A 27,041-nucleotide genomic window follows, 5' to 3' on the forward strand; every position below is an offset into this window, starting at 1 on the left:
TCCCTGTTAATTATTTGTAGTAACTATTAAGGTAGGACTTTACACACATAGTATACACATGCGAGGGCTGTTCAATATGTAATGTGTATTGTACAATATCTCAAAAGCATTCGACTCAAATAGTAAAATGAACATTACATCCCTTCAAAGTATTCTCCGCGGTTTGAAATACATAATTTCAATCTCTGAATCCATTTCTGAAATGCGTCACGGTACGCTGATTTAGGTAGACCTCTGAGGCACTGACTGATGACTGAGCCAAGGGCTTGTCAGGACTTGTAACGACGACCAGATAAGAACTGTTTAGTTATCCATATTTTGTTTCCAATTTTTCTTACTGGTTCAAAATAGTGAACCCATGTTTTGTCACCAGTAACAATGTTTGCAATTTGTCTTTGATTGAATTTGGGAAACATTTTGAGCAATTGCTAAGCGATTTGTACTCGTACCCGTTTTTGGTCAACTGTCAATATATGCAGTATCCATCTTGCAGAAATCTTTCGTACTTTCAAAATATGCTTCAAAATGAAATGCACCCGCAACAGCGATATGCCAACAGTTTTGGCAATATCACGAATCGTGTATCTGCCATCACTTTCAATTATTTCCCTGACTTTTGAGACATTTGCCTTGCCTGTTACAGTCACAGGTCGGCCAGATTTTGCTGCATCTTTGACGGACTCTGTGCCAGTCAGAAATTTCTTTCTCCACCTACAAACTGTCTCATAAGATACCTTATCAGACCCATAAACTTCCCCCGATTCAGTAAAAATCTGCATTACCGAATGACCAAGATTATATAAGCTCTAATTTTTTCCATATTCTCAACCTGTTTCGCAACCATTTTTACAACAGTGGTCAATGACTGGCTCTATTGAAATGACTATAAGTTTAAAACTATGTGGAGCTGAAGGCTCGTGTTTATACCGTTGGAAAGGTATTGAATACAGCTATTCAAGAGTATCATCATCCACGAAATCGTGCAAAGCGTTATCACGCTTTGGTACAATACACATTACATATCGAACAGCACTCGTATTTAGTATCTCGAATTTCTTGTGCGTAGGATCAATGATTTTATCATTTGACTTATGTTTATGTTTTTAATTTTGAGAATATGTCTATCTCTCCGATTATTTATAATGTATATCAAAGAGTAAATATTGTATCTTAATATATCAAACTGAAATGTTTTTAAAAGTTTAATCCACAGATGATTTTCTGATATTTTCCATCTTTAAAACAAGTTAGTGAATATTGATCAACCCATTTGAATAGGAATTCATAAAAATCAACTAATAATGTGAAAATAGAAATCGTTCAATCGCAGTACTGCCTTGCATTCTTAAAATACTGATGATAAAGAGAGGAAGATGATAAAAGAAGGTACATTAAGTCATTAATTAGAGTTGGCTTGAAATACCGCAGTTTTATTTCTGTGTTCCATTTTTCTTAAAGTTCACTTTTGAGATAGGCTATTTTTATCTAAAATTGTGTGCTTAGTTCTATACACACACCAACTAGCCTTGTTGCAATATGAGAGCAAGTTTTTTCTCAATGGCTGTAGCATTAACCAGATTTCCTGAATGATCCAACAATTTGAGATGTCAGCAATAATGGGGATTGACCTTTCCTTATTGACTAAGTTATTTTACACCTTGATAGATATGGCCAGTTAATGAATTCCACATTGGGAGGATACTAAATAATTTTCTGTTGTCTTGTTTTCTTGGTGCTGATCAAGATAGAAAACATGCAATGGATTAGAATAAGGGTGATGTCACATAACAAAGTGTCTTCAGTATCATTCAAATAACTTGCATGAATTATTATAAATATAAACGTTTGATGTAATTTAATATAAATAATATTTAGAATAATCATTTTGTATCAAATGATCTGATGGAATTTTAAAGGCATATTCAGAGTACTCGCACTTTAACATAAATAACACCCACCCTATCCTTTCATGCAATTTGTTAGAAGCCTAAGTTTACATTGTCAATAAATAATTTCATATAATGCACTGATTTCTAAAATTTTCAACAATTTTTTTCTGAATTTATATAGGAGAGTAAGAGTCAATACAGAACAATGACTAAAACCAGAAAGTACATGAAAGATGGAGAACTGGTGACCAGCACCACCCAGAGGGTTGTCCACGCTGGGGAGGAGCACAAAATGCGAGAGGAATATCACAACAGGTAAGGGGCCGAAAACTAGTCAGAGGTACCAGTCAAAAGGTATGTTCAAAGGAAGAACGTAAAATACAGGAGAAGTCGGGGAAGACTGGCAAACTGATAAACAGTGCCATCTACAGGTCTATGCAGGGGAGGTAAATCAGTGTAGCAGATATGGGCTGAAGGAAGTTTACTTACATGTAACAAGGCCTTATACTCTGTAAAATGCATCCAATAAGAGTTCTTGTTATATGATATGCCTTTTCTTGAGAAATACTGAAATGGAATGTTGTCTTGTAATCTTGCTGTTGTGTGTTTGAGTCCCGAAGGAAACTTTGACCCTTTTCAACGTTCTAGTTTTAGAAATCAAATTTTGAATTTGTTTTGCTTGAAACAAGCACTGGTACTACACTGTATTATAGTTGTATTATAGTTGTATCATTTCTCTGCTATGAGTGATATATCAGAATAAAGAGATTTTTGGTAAGTGTATCAGGTACCTAGAATTTATTATGTTCATGATAGAAAACAAAGAGAAAGCATAAACATAAATAAAGACATGGAAATTTTAAGGTAATAATAATAAACTTTATATAGCGTCTTATTGTTTGATGCTCATATACATATAGGCGATTGTTATGCACCGTAAGTCTTAATTTTCCACTTTAAAGATGATCCCAGAAAAATGTTTTTAAAAAACTATGGAAAGTGGAAGGGGAGACATCAGTTTTAGTGTGCTAAAACAATTATTCCTAGTTAAAATGAGTTGTAAGGCATTTTATGAAACTTTCAAGAGATGTTGACTTCTTGATGTCAACTGGAAGGTCATTACAGAGATGTTGACTTCTTGATGTCAACTGGAAGGTCATTACAGAGATGTGCTGCAGTCTAGTTGACTTCAATTCAGACCTTAATGGTCAACTTGGATTGTATTCATTTAACAGACTTGCAATGTATGAAAGCACAGATACGTGGAAGGAACAATATATATAGGTCAAAATCTTGAATTGGGGTCGGTAATGGATGGGAAGCCAATGGAGTTACACCAGAATCGGAAATATGTGTTCCTGTTTCTGTGACTTCGTAACTAGGTGAGCAGCAGTATTCTGCACTCGTTGCAGCTGGTCCAATGTTTTCCCCCCCCGACTACAAAATATAGAGTTCTCATAATCAAGTTTAGATGTTACAAAAGTATTTATCAGGTTTTGCAAGCTTCATTTGTTTAGTAGCGTCTTATCCGCCCCAATGTTAAAAATGTAATGGTGACATGATTTGACGCCTGATGACACTTGTTTTTCCATTGTAAGATGTTGATCGAAAAATATGCCTAAATTTTTCACACATGTTGTTCTCTTGATAGTGTGGTTCCCCACCTTGAGATAATCTCGAGATATACCTTGAGATATTGCATGTACTGCTACTGGCTTACTGTACTTGTAGGTTTTGTAAATTATGTATTCTGATCAGTGTAGGCCACACCGACTCCATTTATAAATTTTCCCCACAGTATTGTACTTGGATGTACTTATTAATGACCATGAGGTCCCAGATTAAAAAGGTCATCAGTCTTCTGGTCATGTTTTGTGGCTTGTATTGATGTTTGGGGCCAAAAAGTGAGTTGTATTAGCTGTTTATGGTCACTTTGACAGAGTGGTTTATAGGGCTTTTGTTAGATCAATGTTGTTGCCAAGAAAGGACTGCTGAACAGGCCTAGTGAAGGCAATAGACTGATTAAAAATATTGCTCTGACTCAGAATCTGTCTAGCATTACGTCCTTAAATTGTACAAGCTGACTTTCTATTGGCATTCAGATTCATCTGAATGGTGCAATTCCAAGAATTTCAGATGGAAATTCCATAGCTATTGAATATTCATCGAAGACATAGATAAGACTTATGATTTTTTATCTCATGTTGAATGGATATTATGGTTGTTCAATGAGAGACTTTGAAGTGATTGTGTAGGTTTTTGATAGGCAATGCTGAGGGCAGTGACCTGACTTTATTCTCTCTCGGAAAATCTGAAACTAAATCTGACACAAAAATTCATCAAGTTAATAATCTTTTGCATTAAAGATTTATGTAATTATGATAAAGGAATAAACGTACACATACAGTTCCCCTGGTAAAATTCACCCCTAGAGGGCCTTTTTAGCCAAACCGTGAAGTGTATATTGAGGATGATTCTTGGAATCTTTTCCATGCTATGTAAATACTGATTTTGAATGACACCATGTATTAATGTTCATAATAATATTGCTATATTGATTGTCTGTGTGAAGCAGAATTCTCTGCACATACAACAGATTCCCAAGTTTTACATCTGCAGTGATATGTGTACCTTTGGTTAGTTTGTGTACTACGTATAGATCTGTAGCTTGTGACACTTTGGTTTTACTCATACACATACGCATTCACTACTGATTATTTACACTTGAAATAAAAGAGTACAGAAACGATTGATTTATGTCTTGGAATATCAGATGCAACTGCATTTCAAGTCAAATTAAAAAAAACAACAATTAATTCTAGATAGTGGAATGTAGTCCAGTATGTGATGTACATGTACCAGTAGTTCACTTAAGATCTTAAAGCATCTTTATTGCAATATTAATGCTTAGGCAGATCCATTATGCAGTTTAGGTTATGAACACAACATATAAAAATGCATATTGCGTAGAAAGCAAAAGAAAGAAAAAACCCTGACAACTTTGATGTACAAACTTTTTCCTCTGTGGTATTTACTTCTTGGATGCCAGCATTCTTGATAGTTATAAACATCTGTCGCTTGTACAGCTGTACGTATCGGCACCCCCATCTGTACAAAGCATTGTTCATGTAACCGTCGGCATCACCTGGGCCGACCAGCATCACTGGCATACCTATGTCTGATCTGCCAGGTAAATCAAGGTCATCAGATCAGCTGATCTTTGGATGCTGTACCTGATTATAGACCCAAGAGAATGGTGGAAAGCTGTAGGCGGAAGAAGACAATATGGTGCTGTCCGTTCATCTGTGGTGTGTTTGATGTTTACATCTCCGCAGGATGTAAGGAGGCAGAGGATGATATGAAACAACAGAGGCAATGCCTATTAATTGTGAAAGTAAAGAAAACTTCAGGGACCAGTTCAAATCTCATTTATTATCATTCATGTATTTAGCATTACGTGGGAGGCGTGCAGACGTATTGCTGGAGAAAATAAGCTGTATAAACCAACACTGATGTATATATATATGTCAGCTCGAGATTTCCATTCTGAAGACGTTAAATGCATAAAGTGTTTTTAGTCAATAACGATATACTCACAGTGTCTGTGGCCATAGTGACTTCATTAAGCTGGTGACTCATTACACATTTTAGATCAATATGCAGATTGGTAGGGTCATTTTGTCTGTTTTGCAGTAAATGAAAAAAAAAAATCTCATATCCACCATATTTATTAAACAATTTTTTACGTTGACAAATTGCTTAATGGAAAGGAATTATTAACTGCAGTTCTCTGGGAATTTGAGAGGGAAGGTGTTGAATGACCGCTGTGCTGCGGTCAGTGCCCTCAGAGAGCACTGCCCATCCATCCTCCTGTCATTCTGATGCTGTTAAGGGATTTCCTTTCTCGCCAGGGATACGATGCTCATCTTACATACAAATGATAGTTTTTGAAAAGCAATCTGATTATCTTCATTAGAGAGATTACATGGGTACAACAAATAAAGGTAGAATCCATGGAAACCACAATGTTTAATTGCAAGTTAATATGTTGAACAGAAGGAAATATCTGTGGCGGTTAATAATAAGGATAATTTGAATGGTTTTACAGTAGATAGGGTTGTGAGTTCTGGGTAAATAGAATAACGAGCCCAATCCACATGAGCTGAGTGAAAGTTAATGTACAGGGTATGATTGAATTGTTTTATCTGGGTTTATCTGTGTTAAAATTGTGTTCATTATGGCATGTAAATGTGGTTCTCCGTTGAGTGCTGTTTAATACACTGAAAAGCACTACATGGAGAGGGAAGAAGCTTCTCTCATCTGAGGTGGTTTATGAGGGCAAATTGTTTATTGATGACGGGGATTAAGAGCTATATGTAGCTAATGTTAATGTCATCCCAACTTTGTTACACAACAAGTTTGGTAGTCAGTTTTAAGTGATGTATCAGCAAGATAGAGTGTGTATTCATCAATAATTTACCTGGAAAGTAACAGGTTTGTGATGTGAATGTTTTTGGCTGAAAATCACCAAAACATAAACACACAGAAATCAAAGCCAGTTGATACTAGAGTGAAGTGAATGAAGACTAGCTTATTTGTCACACTTGATTAGACATTCAAAACGTCAGTGACCAAGTGATAGATTAGCTGAATAATTCATATTGAGAACCATGCATGTGGAGTTATGACAAGTGTCCAAGTGTAGAATAGGAGGAGAGACTGCAAGAAGGGAGTGTTGATGAGGTCCCCACAAAAGTCTTCTGCTCTGCGATTGGCTGCTAATTTCTACAATTGGACTACAGCAGCATAATACCTGTCACTCGCAATCCCCGCAGTACTTACTCCTCATTGATTTTTAGTAGATATGGGATTGGAAGCATTTAGTGATGAAGCCTGCACGCCATTCGATTTTTAATGTTTTCCACAGATCGAGAGTTTTAGTGGATTCTTTTTCAACTAAAAAAAAAAAAAACAACACAATTTATTTGGGAAGTCAATTTGTTGAGGCTATAGTTGTGTGAATCTTAATTAGTATTGACTTTCGTCTGAAGGAGATCTTAAGACGTTTGCCAGTAGGAAAATTGTAGCCTATGAACCCAGTGCATCAGTACATTTATCACCATGTAATAAAGATATGTATTAGCTGCAGTAGCCAACATGAGACTGCTTGGAAGGTAGTAACACACATGCTGTGATCCATACAGCATATGCATTGTTTCATTTTGGCCAAGTGTGATAGCCAGAGACAATGCATACTTGGAGGGAGCTCTCTGCAGTATTACCTCATTGTGAAAAATTTCAATTTTGGCGTTAACACAGCAAGGAATGAACAGTTAATTATTGTCAGAATGTGAATTTTCTGGCACTTGCAGGATCATAGTTCAAGTGACCTTTTGGTTTGTTTTTCAATTTTGTTTTTCTGAAGTCATGCAGGAATCTGGATTTTCTGGATCTGGATTTTCTGGATCTTCTTTGGAATTGTATGACAATGGTCTGGAGGAGTCTGCTACCTTACCGTCTCTTGATTTCCATGGATTATCTTGGCAGCAATTGATACAGCGTCGCTATCAGGAGGAGGACACAATTTCACAGAGTCCGTCTTGTGTCTCCAGTCTGCACTCCGGTAGTGGATTAACGTGGCAGAGGTTTTTGAATCGACCCCACTACAATGTGGACCTTCACAGCTGTCCGTCAGATTGTGAGAATCTTCAAGGAAACAGTTTACCATGGCAGAAAATGGCCAGAAATCAGGAGAAAAAGAAGCTTCCATTCATGCACTATAATACAGTGTCGGATGTGTCTAGAAGGAAAATACAAAGAGCGAATCTTGGAGCTGTATACGAAGCACCAAGGCTAAAAGAAAGTGCTTCATCTGCTTGCTCAGACTCCAATGCCAGTGTCAGTACTTGTGAAAACTCAAATGGCTGTGATACAAACCTAGTATTTTGTCAGCCAAGTCTTCTTGCTTTACGTAAAAATTCTGTCTCCACCTCATCTGATTCTGGTTGTAGTGGGCTGAGTTCTGGCACCACTTCCTCAATAGTGAAGGACAGCGGCCTTCTGCAGATGCCCATTTCAGTGGGCGCCGAGCTGTGGAAGGACAACCCAGACCACGACCAGTTTTACACATTTGCCGTGTCGGAGGACGAAGTCACCAAAGTTATTTCATACTTGGAAAATGCACTGTCAGTGCAGAAATTCAAATCTTCTTTAGAGAATCCTGATACTCCAGAAAAGAAGAATGTCTCACCCAAAGTTACTTTTATATTGGATGCTTATTGTCACATGTACATGACCAGGTAGGTTTCACAAACAAGGTCAAACAAACAATAATAAATGTTTATTGTCACATGTACATGATTAGGTAGGTTTCACAGACAATGCCAAACAAATTATGATAAATGAGTTGCTTGTGTTTTTGGAACAGTAGTGGTATATCATTGCAGAGAATAATATAAATGCACATGTACGTTGTTAACCTCTTGGAGTTAACTAAACATGAAATATTAAAGGAGTACATATGTAATGACAAGTGTATTTTATGTTTGGGCATGCGTGCAATTTAGAGTATCATATGACATTTCATAAAATCACCCTATATTAATGACAGATCATTTTGTTGGGGTTTATGCTTCATGTAAATGCATGTGAAGTAGTTCATTATATCTACTCATTTTTGTCAGATGAAGGACTTACCTTTTGACCATTTTCATTCGAAGGAAGGTAATTGCATTTAGTGTACTCTTGGTTGAGTTACTTGTATAATTTAGTTTGTTGGTTTGGGGGAAATGACCCTTTTTTTTTTATTGAACTGCATTGTAGTTTTAACAGGTTGGGAACACTTCCCCTACAGCTAGTATTCTCTCGAAAACATGATTATCCCTCTCTAGGGAGAGTAAATATATCGGGTACAACCGAGAAAAACACCCGTGGAGTACATCTCTTTGTGTTTTATGTGAAAAGAAGAAAAAGTGCTAAAATGTCTGATACTTCTGCAAATATATAAATCTGAACAAAAACACTCACAACTTTGATTTGAAATTTATTGACTGTGTTGTAAATTTTACAGACTGAGACAATTTGTGTCATGTTGAGTGTGTGTCACACTTATTCAGCATTGCACAGAGTTTGTCATTATTTTCAATAAGGACACCAAAACACCTGTTTATGGTATTATGTATACTTTCTCGCTAAAGAGGTATAATCATGTTTTAGCAAGAATATCTCGCTATAGGAGAGGTGTTCCCAACCTGTTTAATGTTTTGATAGTTACATACAACAGAAGACCAGTCGGCTCGTGGTTAGGTAGCTCACTTCACGATCACAAGGGTCCGGGTTTCATTCTTGATCCCGCGATATGCCACATCAAAATTGAAATGTTTAACTGTTCCTTCGCCACGTGCCTGACAGTCACAGGTTTTTTTGGATATGACCTTTAACATGACGTCCCATGTCGGCCATATACCATGTCGGCCATATACGTTCGCATATTAAAGAGCTCTCACTGCTGCGACCCAGAGCGCCAAGCATGGGTCAATATTTGTGTCCCTTCGCCTAAAGTTGGTGACCTCTCTACATGAGAGAAAAATTCTTGAATGGGACGTAGAACAACACACAAACAAACAAAATATATATCAGTATATATTTTTCAAAGTATCTTGGAAACACTTCCAATCTTTAGGCTCTGAGCTGCATCAAACAATAGCTCCTAAGAATGACGCTGGTTATATGGTGAAAGCCCAAGCTTCAGATTAAGATCATACTGCAAGGTTAGAAGTTAAAAAAGAATTTTACATCATATCATCTTACTAATGAAAAAATGAAGGGTTCATGTAAGAGTCACTGTTATTTGATTAAAAAACAATAAAGTGCTTTTTGTGTTGTTGTATTGGGTGATGAAGGTATAGCTAGCATTGCGGGTCGATCATGTAAATGTTTTCTGTAATGATTGCTACCTTCATCACCCAATAAAACAACAAAGAAAAGCATTTTATTGTTTATATTTTTGTATATATTTAAAAATATAAACTAGATTTAAGTACTGAAATATCATATCATTGACCCATTCGTTACTTTAAACGGAACAGCCAATTGCACCTTAATGACGCTCCATATTTGGTAATGATTTTGCGGACAGGTGGTACTAAAAAAAAACCCGGATCGAACTAGTTTGCAACAAACATGTATTCATTTTCACAGATGAAAACAATGTCAATTTCAAAAGAATTATGTAAGAGAAAAGATTCAGTGAATGTGAACATTTTTCTTTATCTATTATTGTGATATTTTTGTCCATTCATTCTGTAGTCTGCTGCGGGGGTATTCTTGTCCATTCATTCTGTAGTCTGCTGTGGGGGTATTCTTGTCCATTCATTCTGTAGTCTGTTGTGGGGGTGTTGAGGGCTGTTACAATATACCAGTATATCGGTATCCTACATTGTATTAAGATTTTGTATTGTATAGTGATTTAAAAAAACACACTGCCCCCCCCCCCCCCCCTCCCCATATGTTTTATTTTATCATTTTCTTGTTAATGTTAAATCATCTGTTGTGTTGGACCCTTTATTGGACTTTAATAAGACACTTGTAAATAATAAGTGTTTATACAAGTCCTTACATTATTTACAGTAGATGATCACATACTTGAAAATAAGGCTAAAGATAAATTTTGGATAAAAAGTTAGGAAAGCATCAAAATTTTTGCTTATCGTTCAGAACACTTGAAGAACGTTTTTAAGCTGATTAATAGTAGAACAGTATCGGTATTGTTACACCTCTAGTGATGTTCCTGTCCGTACATTCTGTAGTCTGCTGTGGTTGACTTCAGTGACCATGGTGACAGATTTTCCAGTAGACATGATAGAAATTTCAGATCCGTAGGATCTGGTTACAGAAGACGGAATGATTCATTTCACTGAATGCAATGTCATAAGCCTCAAGGGAAGTGTAGGAGTATTAGGTGAACAGTATTTTACTATTATGTATTTAGATACATTAACTTTGTTACACAGCAAATGATGGTGGTGGTATGGATGGATGGAAAATAGTAGTATGGTGCATGTGTAATTATGTCTGTGGGTTTGACACTCCTTGATTTTGTGCCAGACATTAGGATGTGATATTTATCTTCCAAAAGTTACCAAGTGGTATCCTGTTATGGCAAAAAATCAATAGCATCCATAATTCCTTTGCTTTGTAGTCTTTCATTCATCAAAAGCTTCCTTAGCAGAAGAATGACTTGTTATCTCACATATTTAGTAGAAACTTTTTTCTTCATGGTTTTCTCTTTATGATTTTGTGCATGCACAAAAAAAAAGTGAGATGGAAATGGCTGACATTAGCAGCTAGTATATTAGAAGTCTTTATTGAAAGGTGTACACGTCATGTAATAGAGAAGACTTCAGTGACAAGAAGAAATAGGATTATAATTTTTTTTATGAACATTAATTTTAGAAAGGAGTGTATCGTAGATTAAAAAGACCATCTCCGAGGTTGTCAAATAGGTAGAAAGTGGAATTCAAATATACCGTTCCAAGTATACCCAGTTTTGGTGTGTGTCAGTGTGTGTGTGGTGGTGGTTGGGGGGGGGGGGGGGGGGGGGTATTAGTCCCGAAAGAACAGCTTTAGTTTCTCCAGGCATCTGTAAGTCTCTGACATGAACTTCTACTTGTCACAAAGTTTATAATTGTGACCCATTACAAGAATGTGCCATGACTGAAAAGGGTCATTTGTTTCAGGTCAAGGTCATTGGTAGGAAAATGTCTGATTTTTTCTTCTTTCTGATTTCCTAACAAGAAATGCTTGCCTGTGACCAGAGTGTTTGTGGTAAACCTAAACCATGGTCATTTGGAAAAGGTTTTATGACAATTTTTCCAGATACAAAACGGTAGATTTTAAACCAAAGTTTATAGGAGGTTATACAGTTGTGAAAAGATTCTGTTATTATTTTGGAAGCCACAAGTAAATGGAAGCTGATATGTTCGTGTTCATGTTGATCAGAATGTGATAAAGCTATTTTTGATTGGAAACAATTATATTATCAATCTTACATCCATCACAATGGACACATGGCTGATATTATTTAAGAATAGAATTATTCATTAAATTTTGGGAAACTAATAAATTTTTGTTTATAACAAAAATTCAAGATTGTCGGTTAAGTTTGATGTGGTCACCTTCAGGATTATAAACTCCTCAAGAATATTTTCTTTTTTTTTTCTGTGGCTAGGATTCGGTCATTGATAATACAGACTTGGTATTTCAAAACTCTGACAGTAGAATTCGTTTGGCCTACTGGGAAGGGAGTTTAAGACAATAAACATTCTGATAATTCTAATGAAGAAATCTGTTTCAACAATTTAGGAAAAGTCCAACTGTTATATTGTATATTTAAAATGACATTTTGAAATGCCCCTCTATCATCATTCATCATCATCAGAAAAGTATAGTATTGTTTATTCACCAAACTTGGGGGGGGGGGGGGGGGGGGGGGGGGGGGGGGCATTGAATACATTATGATACAAAATATGATAAGTTTACATTGATCTGAAATTGGATCATGATGTTGAAAACTACAGAAGATACAGTAGAAAAATGATAACATTGTAAAATACAGTATATGGCTAGAACAAAGAGGTTACTAATTGATGGTGCCTGTGTACAGTCAGTCAGACTGGTGGTTTTGTACTCTATTTTATCAAGTAACCCAATCAGATGTCGATATAATAGTTACATGAAAGAAATTGTACATATCGAGGAGGAGTGAAATGAATTTTGAGATTAATCCTTGATTCTGTTTTCATTTTACTGATTGATCCAAGTATTTGTACATCCTCATTGATCATGATCTAGGAGAATTTAACCTTTGATCGTGCACTGTCCATATGTCACAAACATTCTTACATCGATATTTAATCAATTCTATAAAGTCTTCCTCTCCTCTTGAGTATGAAGATATGAGAGTACTGTGTTCCTTTAACTATTTTCAGAAGAATTATTTAAACAATTGCTTTCAATCCAAATTGATATTTGAATGTGTGTGTGAAAATATTTAGAAGAAATGTGAATTCAGATTTAGAAAGGTTATAATAGTTGATTTGAAAAGATAATTGAGTTAATTACGTGATATATATAGGCTGATGCAAATGTATTGCCATGAGTCAGGGACATTAAAATATCTTCAATAAATTTTTTCTAAAAAAAAAAAAAAAAACCCACACACTCACTATTTAAAAGAGATTCATCATGGCATATAGTCGATAATTTTTCACCAGGATTTTTCACATGAAAACATTCCAAATATTTTCAAAAATAACATTGCCTAATTTCGAAGTGGAAAGAGTTGATGAAGTGCTCCTAATTAGTTTCTGGCTAAGCCGTCAGGTGTCAGTTACTTCATCCACCAGCACACTAATTGAATTCGGGGTTACAGCAGCAATAACTCCAATCAAAATTGCATGAATGCCAAAAAACTCCTAAAAACATGTTTATGTGGTGCCCCTTTGGTGAAAAAAGAAGAAGAAAAGATGAATGCCTATCTGATTATTTTATTGATAGATCATTCTATGTTATAGGTTTGTATTATATGTCATATTGGATTTGTAAGCCACTGAGATGGAGTCAGTTTATAATCTCCTGTGTTTAATTTTCTGTTTGCCCGAATTCTCAATATTTTTAATGACACAACAATTTCTTCATGCTTGCAACAACTGTTATCTGTTTTTAGAATTATTATGCTGCAGGGTTGTAAGATTGTGTCCTAGATATTCCTTCAGAAGGTGATGACATGCTTGCCTGAGAGGACACATTTAATGGTGATAATTTGTGTTGATTTGTTAAGGTGTGTGCATTAATTATCTCTCATTATTGTTCTGGTGCATCCTGTGGTTGTTTCATGTACTGTATAGACAGTTACAGGGGTTGATCAGTATCTGATGGTGCCCCTTAATCTGTCCATTTCATGGTAATCCCATGATAATTCATACCAGATCTATAATCTGATAAAACTATAGGACTCCAAGGGAATGTTGTGATGGGTTTTTATAGATATTCTGTTACTGTGACATTTATTGATGAATAAATTAACTTGTTGACATGCAGTACTTACAGCGGTTTACAGAAGGAAGACAGAATTTTGTCCCTTTTATTTGTTCGTTGGTCACTGTTGGGAATGTGGCATTGAAGGGTGCATGCATAGTAAGAAAGATGTATCAGGATTTACTGTCTGTTCTTCATCCGAAACATGAACTATTGTGCAAATTGTGTTTATGCAAGATTCATGGAAGTTTCAGCATCCAGAAAAGATATAAGAGGAGGTAAATTTGGCAGAACTTCTCTACGAAATTTTTAACAATATTCAGTAAGAGAAAGATCATATATGGAGGCGCTAGGCATAGCTTACCCTCTAGGTTTTTCTCTTTTCCTCTTGAGGTCTTTTGATGTAGAAAAAAAAACCAGGTATAGGAGAGAGTATTAATTTCAGCTGCATTATTTTTTAACAAATTTGAGACTATGATATAAGTTGATGTTGGTGATGAAATTTATGGTGTTGTCTTTTAAATTACAACAATAGTGACTTTTTCTGGAAAGAATCTTTGATACTGATAGGTCTTTGACTAATTTTTTCTCTTTACTTTCTTGAACAGGAAGAATGACTTGCGTGAGCTTAAAATGCTGCAAAAGCAGGAAAACAAACAGCACCAGGACCTCACGTATAAGTCCCATTGTGCTCGTGAGGACCAGGAGCGCAAGTTTGAAATGGACATGCAGGTAATGCGATTTTTGTGTGCATACAATACACTGAATACCTTGTTGGTACATGCATCATTAAAGCACTTGTGAATATTTGTAAATGTTCAAGGTATTGGCTGATGAAGCATTTTGCAAAATGTTCAGGGTCCAGAAAAATGGCTTGTATCATATTGTCTGCAGAATTCATGACCACTGGCTTGCATGGGGCATCAAATGCTTTGATTGGGAAAGGTCATTTTCATTTCAGACTTTGGTGAAGAATTATGATCAGGATATGGAAACACTCACTAAAACTCAAAAACAACAGGTAGAGAAGGCAGAACAGAGTCAGACGGTAGACATGAAAAGTGCAGCTAAACGCCTTAAAGTAGACCAGGTATGTGGTGGACAAGAATGTTGAAAACTGTTCCCATCATTAATATCTCTAAATCGCAGAGACAAAAATCTGATAGGATATCAAATTAGACATGATTGAATCCATTACCATTGTGGTGTAGGGTTAAACTGAAGGCTTTGCAGGATGACTTACTCATGAAAGGTTGGTTGTAGGTTTGGGCAATAATATTGACATAATGATGATGTACCACAATACAATCACAAGAAATATCGCAGTATCTTTTAGATATTGGTATGCTATGCAGAATACCTAACATATTCATTACATTTGAAAGCATGAAAAATATATAGCTTGTACTATTTATTTTCTTCGATATACAGTGTATCAGGTCATTATATTGTTGAGAGTAGTTTTCAACTTTAATCTTGTCATTTTCCTATGTGAATATTTATAGGTATAATTTGTTAATATTTAGAATTATTGATGAAAAAAATAATAATCTAGATTTGAATCAAGGAAAGACTTTAAATTTTTCAAAATTTGGTTTGTTAGATTTGATATTTTGAATTGAAATTGTTGCAATATTATTTCAACAATATGATAATTTTTGACAATATCTAACCCAAGTTGGTTGTATCAATGCTTCACATATTTGATGTTGCAATTTGGGATTTTTTGGTGGTCTTTTAAAAATCCAAATCCAGTTTTTCAGGTGTTAAGCATATCATTTTCAGTTTACAGTATAAAAAATTTAATTGTTCAAAGAATAATATTGAAAATCCAGATCAAGTTTTTCGGAGGTGTTGGAAATATTATTAGCTCACTTGAGTTGAAGCTCAAGTGAACTTTTCTGATCATTTTTAATTTGCAGGAGAAAGAATACAAATTGTTCAAAGAACAGCAGAAACAAGAGTTGAAACTCTTGAGACAAGAACTAGATCTCGATCAAAAGAAGGACAAAAAGGAGGTCCTAAAGAAACGCAAGGACCAAAAGGATATTGAACTCCAAGAAAAGGTAACGTCTAGGTTTCAACATGTTTTCAGATTATGTAATAAATCTTACAGATACTCGCATCGTAGAAAAAAAATTAGTAGACCCCATCCCACCCTCCTCCATTCATAAAGTGGTTATGTGTTAAAACGGTTTTATATGAATTTTTTATGTGTACTTCTTTAAGTGGGATTCATATTTCAACATCTTTGGCAGTAAAGTATTTATATATTATATATCAACATGAAATTATGAATTTAAAATATAAAGTGAAACAATAGTATTACAACAAAAATCTGAAAATCTGTATTGTCTATAGGCTCAGAAAAACAGCTGAGCATTTTATATGATATAGAGTGGTTTTGATTCATTCTGATCAACCAATCAACTTAAAAATCAAATTACACAAACATGGGGGTTTCATAATTTTTTTTATGGAAGATGTAACAATTTTCATTGTATTTGTGAGATGGGATTAGAAGTTCATTAGATATGTTGGGATTAGAAGTTGATGAGATTTGTTGGGATTAGAAGTTGATGAGATGTGTCTGATTAAAAGTTCATTAGATATGTTGGGATTAGAAGTTGATGAGATGTGTTGGGATTAGAAGTTGATGAGATGTGTTTGATTAAAAGTTCATTAGATATGTTGGGATTAAAAGTTGATGAGATTTGTTGGGATTAGAAGTTGATGAGATGTGTTTGATTAAAAGTTCATTGGATATGTTGGGATTAGAAGTTGATGAGATGTGTTGGGATTAGAACTTGATGAGATTTATTTGGTTAAAAGTTCATTAGATATGTTGGGATTGGAACTTGATGAGATGTGATGACATTAGAAGTTGATGAGAAGTGTTTGGTTAAAAGTTAATTGGATATGTTGGGATTAGAAGTTGATGAGATATGTTGGGATTAGAACTTGATGAGATGTGTTGGGATTAGAAGTTGATGAGATGTGTTTTTGGATTAGAAGTTGATGAGATGTGTTGGGATTAGGAGTTGATGAGATGTGTTGGGATTAGGAGTTGATGAGATGTGTTGGGATTAGAAGTTGATGAGATGTGTTGGGATTAGGAGTTGATGAGACATGTTGGGATTAGAAGTTGATGAGATGTGTTGGGATTAGAAGTTGATGAGATGTGTTGGGATTAGAACTTGATGAGATGTGTTGGGATTAGGAGTTGATGAGATATGTTGGGATGAGAACTTGATGAGATGTGTTGGGATTTTGTTTTGGTTCTTGTCACTGACCCATTTACTGAGCACATGTTATACTTGCTGAAATAGGTAAAATGATTGCATCTCTGCTGAAAGGGGATGACATCTCAATTTCTTTTGGTCTAAAAGATTGTTATTGATTATAATAATAATTGAAATCTAAAAGATTGTAAGTGATATATATATTTAAAAAAAAATCAAATCCATTATTGGTAATACTGCATTTCAAAGAAGTGCTAAAAGAAGTATTGCATAATTTCTGTTTTGGTTGTTTTGTTGCTGTTTTTAATATTTTTTTAATCCATGACACCAAGCCTGCAGAATATGTAGAGCATTCACCAAAATCTACATCAATTCTTCGTATCACACAATGTTGAATCCAGTCAATTTCTATGTCCCTGTCGTGAAATGCTTGTGGTATATAGTGTTACTCTAAAATCTGTCCTTCTGTCTCTCTGTCATAATTCAGTTTCCATTTATTATTTCTGCTATGGATGCTCATATTGAACTGGAATTCGGTATCCAGATATGTCAAGAGAATATCTAGTTTAAGTTACGATTTAGTTTTGGTGAAATAACTTACCAATATATTATAATTTATATTTATAACAATTCATATAATTTATATTGAATTTGAATTGTTATGATTTATAACATTGTATAAAAATAACTAATTTTTGGCAGAGTTATGCTCCTTGGACTTAAATTTTTTAAACAACTCAGTTACTGCTCATTATACAGTCGATAAACGCTATGTCAAAACTTATGTTTGCCATTATACAGTCGATAAACGCTATGTCAAAACTTATGTTTGCTATTATACAGTCGTTAAACGCTATGTCGAAACTTACGTTTGCCATTATACAGTCGATAAATGTTATTTCGAAACTTACGTTTGCCATTATACAGTCGTTAAACGCTATGTCGAAACTTACGTTTGCCATTATACAGTCGATAAACGCTATGTCGAAACTTATGTTTGCCGTTATACAGTCGATAAACACTATGTCGAAACTTACATTTGCCATTGCTTTCCCTCTTACTATGTGTGAAGAAGGTGTGCAAAATGCATACATTATACAAATAAGACCTAAGATGTCTAAGAGTTAAATTAGTCTAGAAGGAACTAAAAATTTAAACTATATCTGGGATGAAATCAAATATAGCTATTTTGTTATATAACTTCGTCATTTTCAAAATAAATGACATTTTTTCAATTCACGTCACTGTCCTGTTTTCACTGCCTTCATCAAGTAACAAGCAAAGGCTACTTGGCAAGTCATATTAATTAAGAAACATAAAATAGTTTATTTTGCACAACTTGATATATGTTGCCATTGTACCATTAGTTTGGAAACCAAAAAAAAACAAAAACAAAAACAAAACAAAAAAAGATTATTAGTATGTATGTACTTATAATGTCAACAACTATCTCAAATAGGGCTTTGATTCAAATATCAATTAACTTCCCAGAATGAACTTTGCAATCAGGATGCTTAACATGCAAAGACATAGATTGTGCTATTTTTTTTCCATTTGCAGTTGTAAGACTCTGTTATAGATTGAACATGAGACTATGGTTGTTATGTGGCATTGAATCACATGTTTAGTCTAGTGTGTCTCGCATTTGTGAAAAGGCCTTGTATTGATTAGATTCAGACCATTTTGTATGAGAGGGTTATTGAACTACATCAATGCCAGATGCAAAGTAGTTTTATGCCAAACTAAAAGATGCTGCTATTTGTAATGTCCTTGCCAATTGGCAGAATAAATACGAAAACTGACAATCTATTTCGGAGTTCAGACTCGAGAACTCTGGGAGTAGAATGTCAATAAGTAGATACATTATGTAATAATGACAAATAGAAGAACGCACAGGGGTTGAGGTTCAGTTACTAGGTACATTGCATATTTTCTACTAAAACTGCTCTCTTGTACTAAATAAGGCAGATTTGAAAGTTTTCAATTTCTAAATATTATTGTACATATTGTGATGTTATTTCCAGGATATCATATGGCTAAACCTAACGTCAACTTAGATTATATGATATAAAGAATGTCGATAAAGGTTGAATGGACCAATCATATTATGTTTTACAAGTAAAATTGAATTATTCCTCCTTAATGTGTAAACAAAATACTTAAACATTTAATCTGCTGTAAATGATTTATTTCAAGTAAATGAACTTTGAGGAAGTTCGTTTTAAATTTATGCACATTTTTCATATGGCATGTACAGCACCCTGTGAAAAAAGCATGCTTGTTTTGCTTTTGAGGTAGACTTAGGTTTTAGTGACTTTCAGAAATCTGAATATCATGTCATTCAATACACAATGTCAAAAGTCGCAGTGAAGTCGGGTGTTTTGTTTGTATCTATCAATTCATTGATATCTATTACATAGTATACTTCATTCCTCCTTTCCTGGCAGATTATTAAAAAAAAAAAAATAAATGTGTGATTTTTCAGTAATTTTGGAATTACATGTACCTGCCTGCCCGTTTTTAAGATGAAGAGGTGCATTACAGCATTTCAAAACATTTCTGAGGATGGCCTATTTTTGAAAGTAATTGCCTATTTTTAGGAACGTCAGTTTTTGGAGAACCAGTCAGAGCGACAGGAGAGACACATGAAGCAGTTAGCTGAAGTACATCGACAGAAAGTGGCACTGCTGGAGAGCCAGTTCCTTCAGCAGAAACAACAGCTTCTCAGGGGTAGGTCTTCTAACAGCTTCTCAGGGGTAGGTCTTCTAACAGCTTCTCAGGGGTAGGTCTTCTAACAGCTTCTCAGGGTAGGTCTTCTATTTGTATTTAGGGCTTTGCATCATATGTCAGTTGATAGTGGATGCAATTCAGTGTAAAAATAACTTTTCTTTCTCTTGGACTAATGGTACATGTGTCATTGACTCGATAACGGTGAAATAATTAATGTTTGTGTTATAGGGAGAGAAGCTGCAATATGGGAGATGGAAAAGCAACAATTACACGAGAAACACCAGCTGGCCAAGAGTCAACTAAAGGACCTCTTCTTCCTTAAACGCCACCAGATGTTGACCAGGCACCAAAAGGTCAGAAATAGGCACAAACAGAAGTTTTGCTTGGTGCACCATGTCTCTTTTTGGAACCATATACTAGATTTCATTATTGATTACTGACTTGTATGAATTGTTGACAATATGTGAACGTAAGTCTCTCTACTCAAGTCTGAACATTCATGTTTATTTTTAGAGATTAGTTTGCAAGTATAGTGAAGTTAATGGACATATAGGGTTGTGCAAAATGCACATCAGTTTAGTTCTTTGAGGAAGACTATACTTTACATAGAAAATATTACAAATGATGTTAATTTCTTATCTTGCAAATCTACTTTTATTAAAATAGATACATGATGCAACAAATGAAGTGAAAAAGGATGCTCTAAAAAGATAGAACATGAATTTATTGAAGTCATTATTGTATGTTCATTAGCACATGCATATTGATTTTGTCTTCTATAGGAAGTAGAGCAAATGAAGAGAAGTAACACGGCCAAAGAAGACGAAATGCAGAGAAGACATGCTCTAGAAAAAAAACGTCTCCCCAAGATACAGAAGAGTGAGGCCAAGACTCGGGCTCAGATGTTCAAACAGAGTCTGAGATTGAGCACAGTCGGCTCACCAGAGGACGACAGGGCCAAGATGAAGCAGGTGAGACTCTCATAAACTCTGGGGGGGATGTGTTGACCCTGTTTGTGTTGTTTGGTCTGACTCAAAATGCTTTGTTGTTTATACCAGTTTTTTAAAACAATAATTTTTTAAGTCATTCATGTGTTTTAAATTTTGTTTTGGGTATGGAAGTGTAATATTCTAAGACATGAAATAAAGTCAAAATGAAGAATGAATAAATGAAGATAAAATTAGTTCTAGTAAGCTTGTATTATATAAGATGCCTTTGGTTGATTTCTTTTGAAACATTATTTTTGTATGTGCCAGTGGTTGGGAATAAAGAGATGTAATAGATCTGAACCATTGGCAGCTAATGGGGCAACATATGATATTATTGTGTACAAATCATGCTTCAGAAATGATATTCAGAATATGATTATGCATATTATCTATATAGCAGAGCATTATAAGTGACATTTGACATACTGATATATTTATATACATATATAAGATATATACTACAAACCTGAATTAATCAAGAATTCATCATTGAAATGCTTATTTAATGATACAGTGTATCGTGACAAGGGATGTGATTTCACCCATGCTTTTCTTTAACTATAGCACTTTTTGTGTGACATGATTTAGTTGGTGTGTTTTGAGCATGTTGAGATTTTCATTGCATGTGACATTGATTGTTGTTTGCAGAAGCCATTTGAACTAAAACGACAGGTAACATTGTCAGGTTTCCAGCACAGATGTAAAAAAAAATGACATTCTTAATTTCATCAAAATTAGCATCCAACTTCCTTTTGCCGTAATACATAATGACTTGCAACTAACTTCCCTTTTCCTATATATATATATATACATATTGATTGGGCGGTCGTAACACAAAGGTTACTTAAGTCCCTGTCTTGAGTTAAAGATCATATTGTGGTAACAAGAAGCTTGCTAAGCTATTAACAAATTTCAAACAGAATGAAGCTGTCAGGAAGTTTATATTTTCATAAGTTGATCTTGAATTCCACCCTGCATGAAATGAACACGTTATAATGCATTTGGGATATTTTGCATGGATATTTGAGTTTACATCTATTCATTTAATTAAAGCTGGCAAATGACAATTTTCTTGTGCTGTTTGATGAAGGATACACCATAAACTATTGATTATTTTGTTCACTAAAACTTGCAATCACACTATGTCAGGACTTTCATTACATTCATCCGAAAACAGGTCGTGGATCAAAGGAACTTACATGGGACTTTTTAAAACATTTAAAATAATGCAATGTAGTACCCCAACCCCCCAATTGAATAAAGGTGAACATGTAATACTTCAGTACCAACATTGCACATCCTTTTTCTTTTCTTTACAAAAATATTAAAATTTGGCCTTGCGTTTGTGGGTTGAAGTTGGACTGCAGGGTGTCGTTCTGTGGGGATCATTTAGGAGGGGGTGGTAATAGCCACAGTGAAATTAGGTCAAACTCTAGACTAACAATAATCAAAGTACATTAGAGTTAAAATCAATACTAAAAAGTAAATATTTAAGAATATTTTTGCTTGTGTATTTTGTACTCCATGAAACATTATATATTGTATTCTAACTTTGACAGGGCTTTGCAAGCTTTTAAGTTACATTGATTTGGACTTGCATGGGTCTGAAGACGGTATTCAAGTCTTACTTGTGACCCAACTGTAATTAAGTTTTAAGCAAGCTTTATGTTGCGATCCCCAGATAAATACTGCATGCACTCTGTGACTCCTTAACTGTGACACATTTTCCTTAAAGAGAGATTAGACGACCAGTGAAAATGTCAGGGGTTTCCCTGGTGATAGAAACTGCAACTAGAGCAGAGGATACAGTTTGTGTACTCAGGATTGGCTAACTGTCCAGATATCATACATGTTTCATTCCATTCGGATAATTGTATTAATGATGTCCTTAGAACATTTATTTGTTCCTATCAGATTTTGACATTTGTTATCAAAGGGCATATCTGTTTATAAGAAAAGATGTGTAGAAAAAGAAGGATAATAACTTTATATGTGGCTATAATCGTGGGTAATTAATTTCATACATGATATTCTTTTCATCTGGATTGGTTAGTTATTCCATTTTGTGCATGTATACAAGAAATGCCTTTGTATATATTATGTAATGTAATAAAGCTATAAGATATGATTTTGATGGAGATTTCCCTTAGAGATAATTCATGTGTTGAATAAGACAAAGAATGAAATAGATGAGAATGATTGATGTGATGTTTCAGTTTGAGGAGAACGAAAAGAAAAGGATGAAGGCGGAGCAACAGCGACAGGAGCAGAAGCACAAGAAACAGTGGGAGGAGCTTGTCTATCGTAACGAGAACAGTCTCCGGGAGCTGGAGCAGTTACAGGTAGGGGGCGGGGTGCCGTGTGTAGTCAGTCACTTCATCCAAAGAGATCTTTACCAGGAATGTGGTGTAAACCTACATAGCTGGACAAATGGTCATTTGCATTGTTTAACAAGCAGAAGCCACAAACCCCTCCCCTCATCTCGGGCATAGGGTTTCAAAAAGTGATATAGTACAGTAATATTTATCTAAATTTTGCAAGAATAGAGGATTCAGATTTGAATATACTGTACATGTGAATATGCTGTACAAATATTTATTTTAGCAAGATTCAGATTTTAGCAGTTTTGGCATGGTAGCAAGAGCCCTTAATGTAGTAAAATATGAAATTCTCTCTATCATATTACACAGAAGTAGCAAACCATGATTTCGCCAAATAGTGCGCGAGCTCCGTCTGCCAAATTGTATTTACATAAGGACGAGTACACACAGTAGTATACATACCATAATTATCACACCGTAACTTAAAGTTTAAACAATTTCATTCCTCATATTATTAGTAAGACAATATATATAATAAATGAAGATCAAGATATATGATGAAATATCAGTTGAGGTAGCCATGGTTAAAACTGAGTTAAATCAGAAGTGGGATTATAACATTTAAACTTGATTGTTCGTATAAATACAATGTTCACAGTGTGTATGATTCAGTAGTGTAAAAAACTGTACTATGAATGCAGGCAGAGAAGAGGAAAATGCTGATGGAGCAGGAGACACAGAAAATAAGGGAACTGGACGAACAGTATGCCAACGAATTACGAGAATGGAAGCAGCAGTTGGTGCCAAGGAAACAGGTAAGGTCATAGGTCAAATTTTACTGACTGGCGAACCAGCTAGGTGGAGGATATACTTGTAGAATTTAGGCATAGTGTATTCAACATGTTTTTCTTCTTGTAAAAACATGCCATTAACATAGGACTCATAAATGTGTTGCTTTCATTTTCATGTTTTCTTTTTCTCCTTTTAAATTTCATACATCATAAATAGAATCATCTTGACTTTTTTTTTAAATTCATTTACATTGGTTACACTACTTTGCCCAGTTTTTAGCCCAATAATCACAGACCACTGATTGTGTGAGTATCCAGAGAATGAAGTGTGTTCTCCTGTCATCATATTGTCATTTGATTGGCTTCATCTGTTGTTCATGATTTTGTACAAAGATCTTGAAAGACTCGTCCTATTTATGTTGATTGTAATAACGAAACTTCATTTAAATTATTGTACCGGTATATGTACTTCATTTTCTCTCCCAATATTTGAGAAATTTGTTTTGGCAAATATGTGTTCAATTGATATGTCAAGTTTATACCTTGTTCTGTTATGTCACTGTGACTGACTGCTTGCTATGTACAAGGCCGAGTCGTTGAAGTGCGACCTGGGAGTAGACAGTGTGTGTTGTGGATTGGTTGTTGTCAGAGTGACCTTGATTGGTAATGGTTATGAACAGAAAACAAGTCAATATGGGTCACCCTGTTATTATGCATGCTGGAAGAGTCTGGTCGGGCTGTAGCCTTTAGTGTGGGAAAGTATGTGCAAAATAAAAACTAGAATTTGTACATAGGACAAAGACGATGGCGTCAAACTTTCTTCAATTCTATCAGAAATAATGTCATTTTTCAAGTTTTACACATTGATATTTTTGTCATAACAATGTCACACATGCATGAATTCTTGTTTAAATATACAATTCCCATTGGCAGGAACACTTTGCTGTGTTAGAGGTGAAATCTGAGAATGGGATATATAGGCGTGCAACATCTCGACGTCGAGGAACTTTTCACAAAGTCTTGTCCACCTCTGATAAACCCAATGTTCTTAGTGCTATATTTTGAGTAAGCTCACAGAGCTATGTATCGACATACAGGACCAGTAGCATGAACATGTGTATTGTGTATCACACCAAAAGTGTTCCTTTATGTAGAAAGTAGACCGTTACATACGAATCACTCCTAGCTGTCTCACTTCATATCAGACACGTATACATACATTTTCCTCTTGAATGTTTTGTTCTTCTCCTAGCCTCTATAAGATCAAAATAATTCCTTTCAGCAATACACTAAGGCAAAATAGAGGTTTGTTTTCTCTGACTCATGTCTGGATTTTTTTTGGGAGAATGCATATGTTTTCATATCGTGGAAATTGGAATATAGTACTGTACAGGCTTCTCAGAAATCAAAACTGTTCTGTGTTTATTCCATGCTTTTTTTTTTCCATCATATTTTATTTTGAAAAAAAATATATCATATCAGTGAAACAGAATTGATTTCTGAAATACATGATAGAGGTATATGTTAATCAAGAGAATTCAAATCATTTATATTAAAATGTTTCATGGTGGTTTGTATTGAATTAATTTTAGTTGTACATGTATGTGACTAACATTATTACAACTAAAACACATTTCATCAGGAGCTCGATTTGGATATTTCTTCCTTATATCATGCATTTACATTAAATATATCTTATTGTTCCATTTGTAATCGTGAGTTTTGCTATCATTCCTGTGTTTCATTCTACATGAACCCATTACTTCATCTGATATATATATTTCATGTGTATAGTACTGTGTTGATTTTCCTGTTTGATTTACCCTCCATGTATGTAAATTAACTTAAATGCTGATGACTAAATGTAATCTTTGGGTTGCATATTTTAGAAACTGGAAGAGGAATTTCAAAGGCAAAAAGATGAACAAGAAAAGTTTTATGGAACTGTGATAATTACGGGAAATGAGGGAATGACAGCACCGCGCCCAGAGTCTGGAAGTGTTCGGAACAAGGAGTCGGTCAAATCTCGACATTCTACAGTGATTTAATGACAACTCCTTCCAGCATGGTGCCACATGCGATGACTTTTGACATAGTCTGCGTCTGATTTCCTTTCCAACGTTTGCTTGTCATTATATATGTCACATCCTAAGTCAACTTCTGTGTTCAGTTTCAAAAGTTGCAAAATTAGATCATTTTTCTTTCATGTAATAATCTGAAATGGTTTCTAATCTACAGATTTTTTGTTGTTTTTCATTCACATTGTGTCAGAGGAGGGAATATATTCTTCTTTTATTGTGAACATTCCTAGTGGCTTGATCTTTAAGACATAGCCATGTTGCAGTCAGTCTGTACTGTTAGAAATACTGCGTTTATATGATTATCTCGCGCACACTGTGTTTCTAAGCTGCTCTGAAATCAACTTAGCAATATTATTTGACCACTGTAAGGGTTGAACTCTGTTTCAGCCTATTTTGCCAAAATATCATGTACATTTTGAGATACTGTAAAGTAATGCTCCATATCGTCTTTCTGTCTTGTTGCTGTACTGTTAATATCCGTGTTATACCTGGAGTATATAAATTTTTGATATTGCAATGTGTGCTGTAGGTTTTATAGCATATGAAACTGATCAATGCTCTTTCAGGAGACTTGCTTTTTCTACCTGTACATTACTGTTTGATGTGCAAGTTTATTTATGCCTTTCATAATCCTCAGATACGAAGTTAAAAGTTTAGACTGATGTTAGAATTTTCAAGTTTTATACCCAAGTGTAATCTTCATTTATGCTATCATACTGTCATACTTTATCGCTGGTAGCAAAACTGAACTCGATATCATTATGATTTACAGTGAAGCTGATATCAATCTGAGATCATACCATATTTTGTCACAGTCAGAATCTAAAGGGCTGTGAAGTCAACAGATAAAAATACACGTCTGACACTTCCACTGTCAGGTTGCTTTTATCGTAACTTATATACATATTCCCAGAAAGGGCTTATACATATTCCCATAAAGGGCTATGTTATTTTAATAAATT

The 27,041-nt window shown here is 34.8% G+C and overlaps 1 protein-coding gene across 4 annotated transcripts in view; it reads left to right on the plus strand.

The window, feature by feature from the left end:
* Window positions 1–27,041, plus strand: part of LOC125657550 (STE20-like serine/threonine-protein kinase) — a 48,401-nt gene that overhangs the window by 21,347 nt on the left and 13 nt on the right. For 2 of the 4 annotated variants that reach the window (XM_048888196.2, XM_048888197.2), the window contains exons 12-22: window positions 2,071–2,204; window positions 14,534–14,657; window positions 14,887–15,015; window positions 15,848–15,991; window positions 19,768–19,897; window positions 20,126–20,250; window positions 20,680–20,868; window positions 21,535–21,558; window positions 23,103–23,228; window positions 23,909–24,022; window positions 25,888–27,041. The exon at window positions 25,888–27,041 is cut by the window's right edge and continues 13 nt beyond it. In XM_048888196.2, coding sequence (XP_048744153.2) covers window positions 2,071–2,204; window positions 14,534–14,657; window positions 14,887–15,015; window positions 15,848–15,991; window positions 19,768–19,897; window positions 20,126–20,250; window positions 20,680–20,868; window positions 21,535–21,558; window positions 23,103–23,228; window positions 23,909–24,022; window positions 25,888–26,046 — 1,398 coding nt within the window. In that variant the 3' untranslated portion in view covers window positions 26,047–27,041. Of the gene's footprint in view, window positions 1–2,070; window positions 2,205–14,533; window positions 14,658–14,886; window positions 15,016–15,847; window positions 15,992–19,767; window positions 19,898–20,125; window positions 20,251–20,679; window positions 20,869–21,534; window positions 21,559–23,102; window positions 23,229–23,908; window positions 25,064–25,887 lie in introns of all 4 variants that reach the window. The other 2 variants (XR_008798443.1, XM_048888198.2) reach the window with 2 other exon arrangements.

This window comes from Ostrea edulis, chromosome 9 (assembly GCF_947568905.1).
Source record: "Ostrea edulis chromosome 9, xbOstEdul1.1, whole genome shotgun sequence".
In the NCBI taxonomy this organism is placed as follows: domain Eukaryota; kingdom Metazoa; phylum Mollusca; class Bivalvia; order Ostreida; family Ostreidae; genus Ostrea; species Ostrea edulis.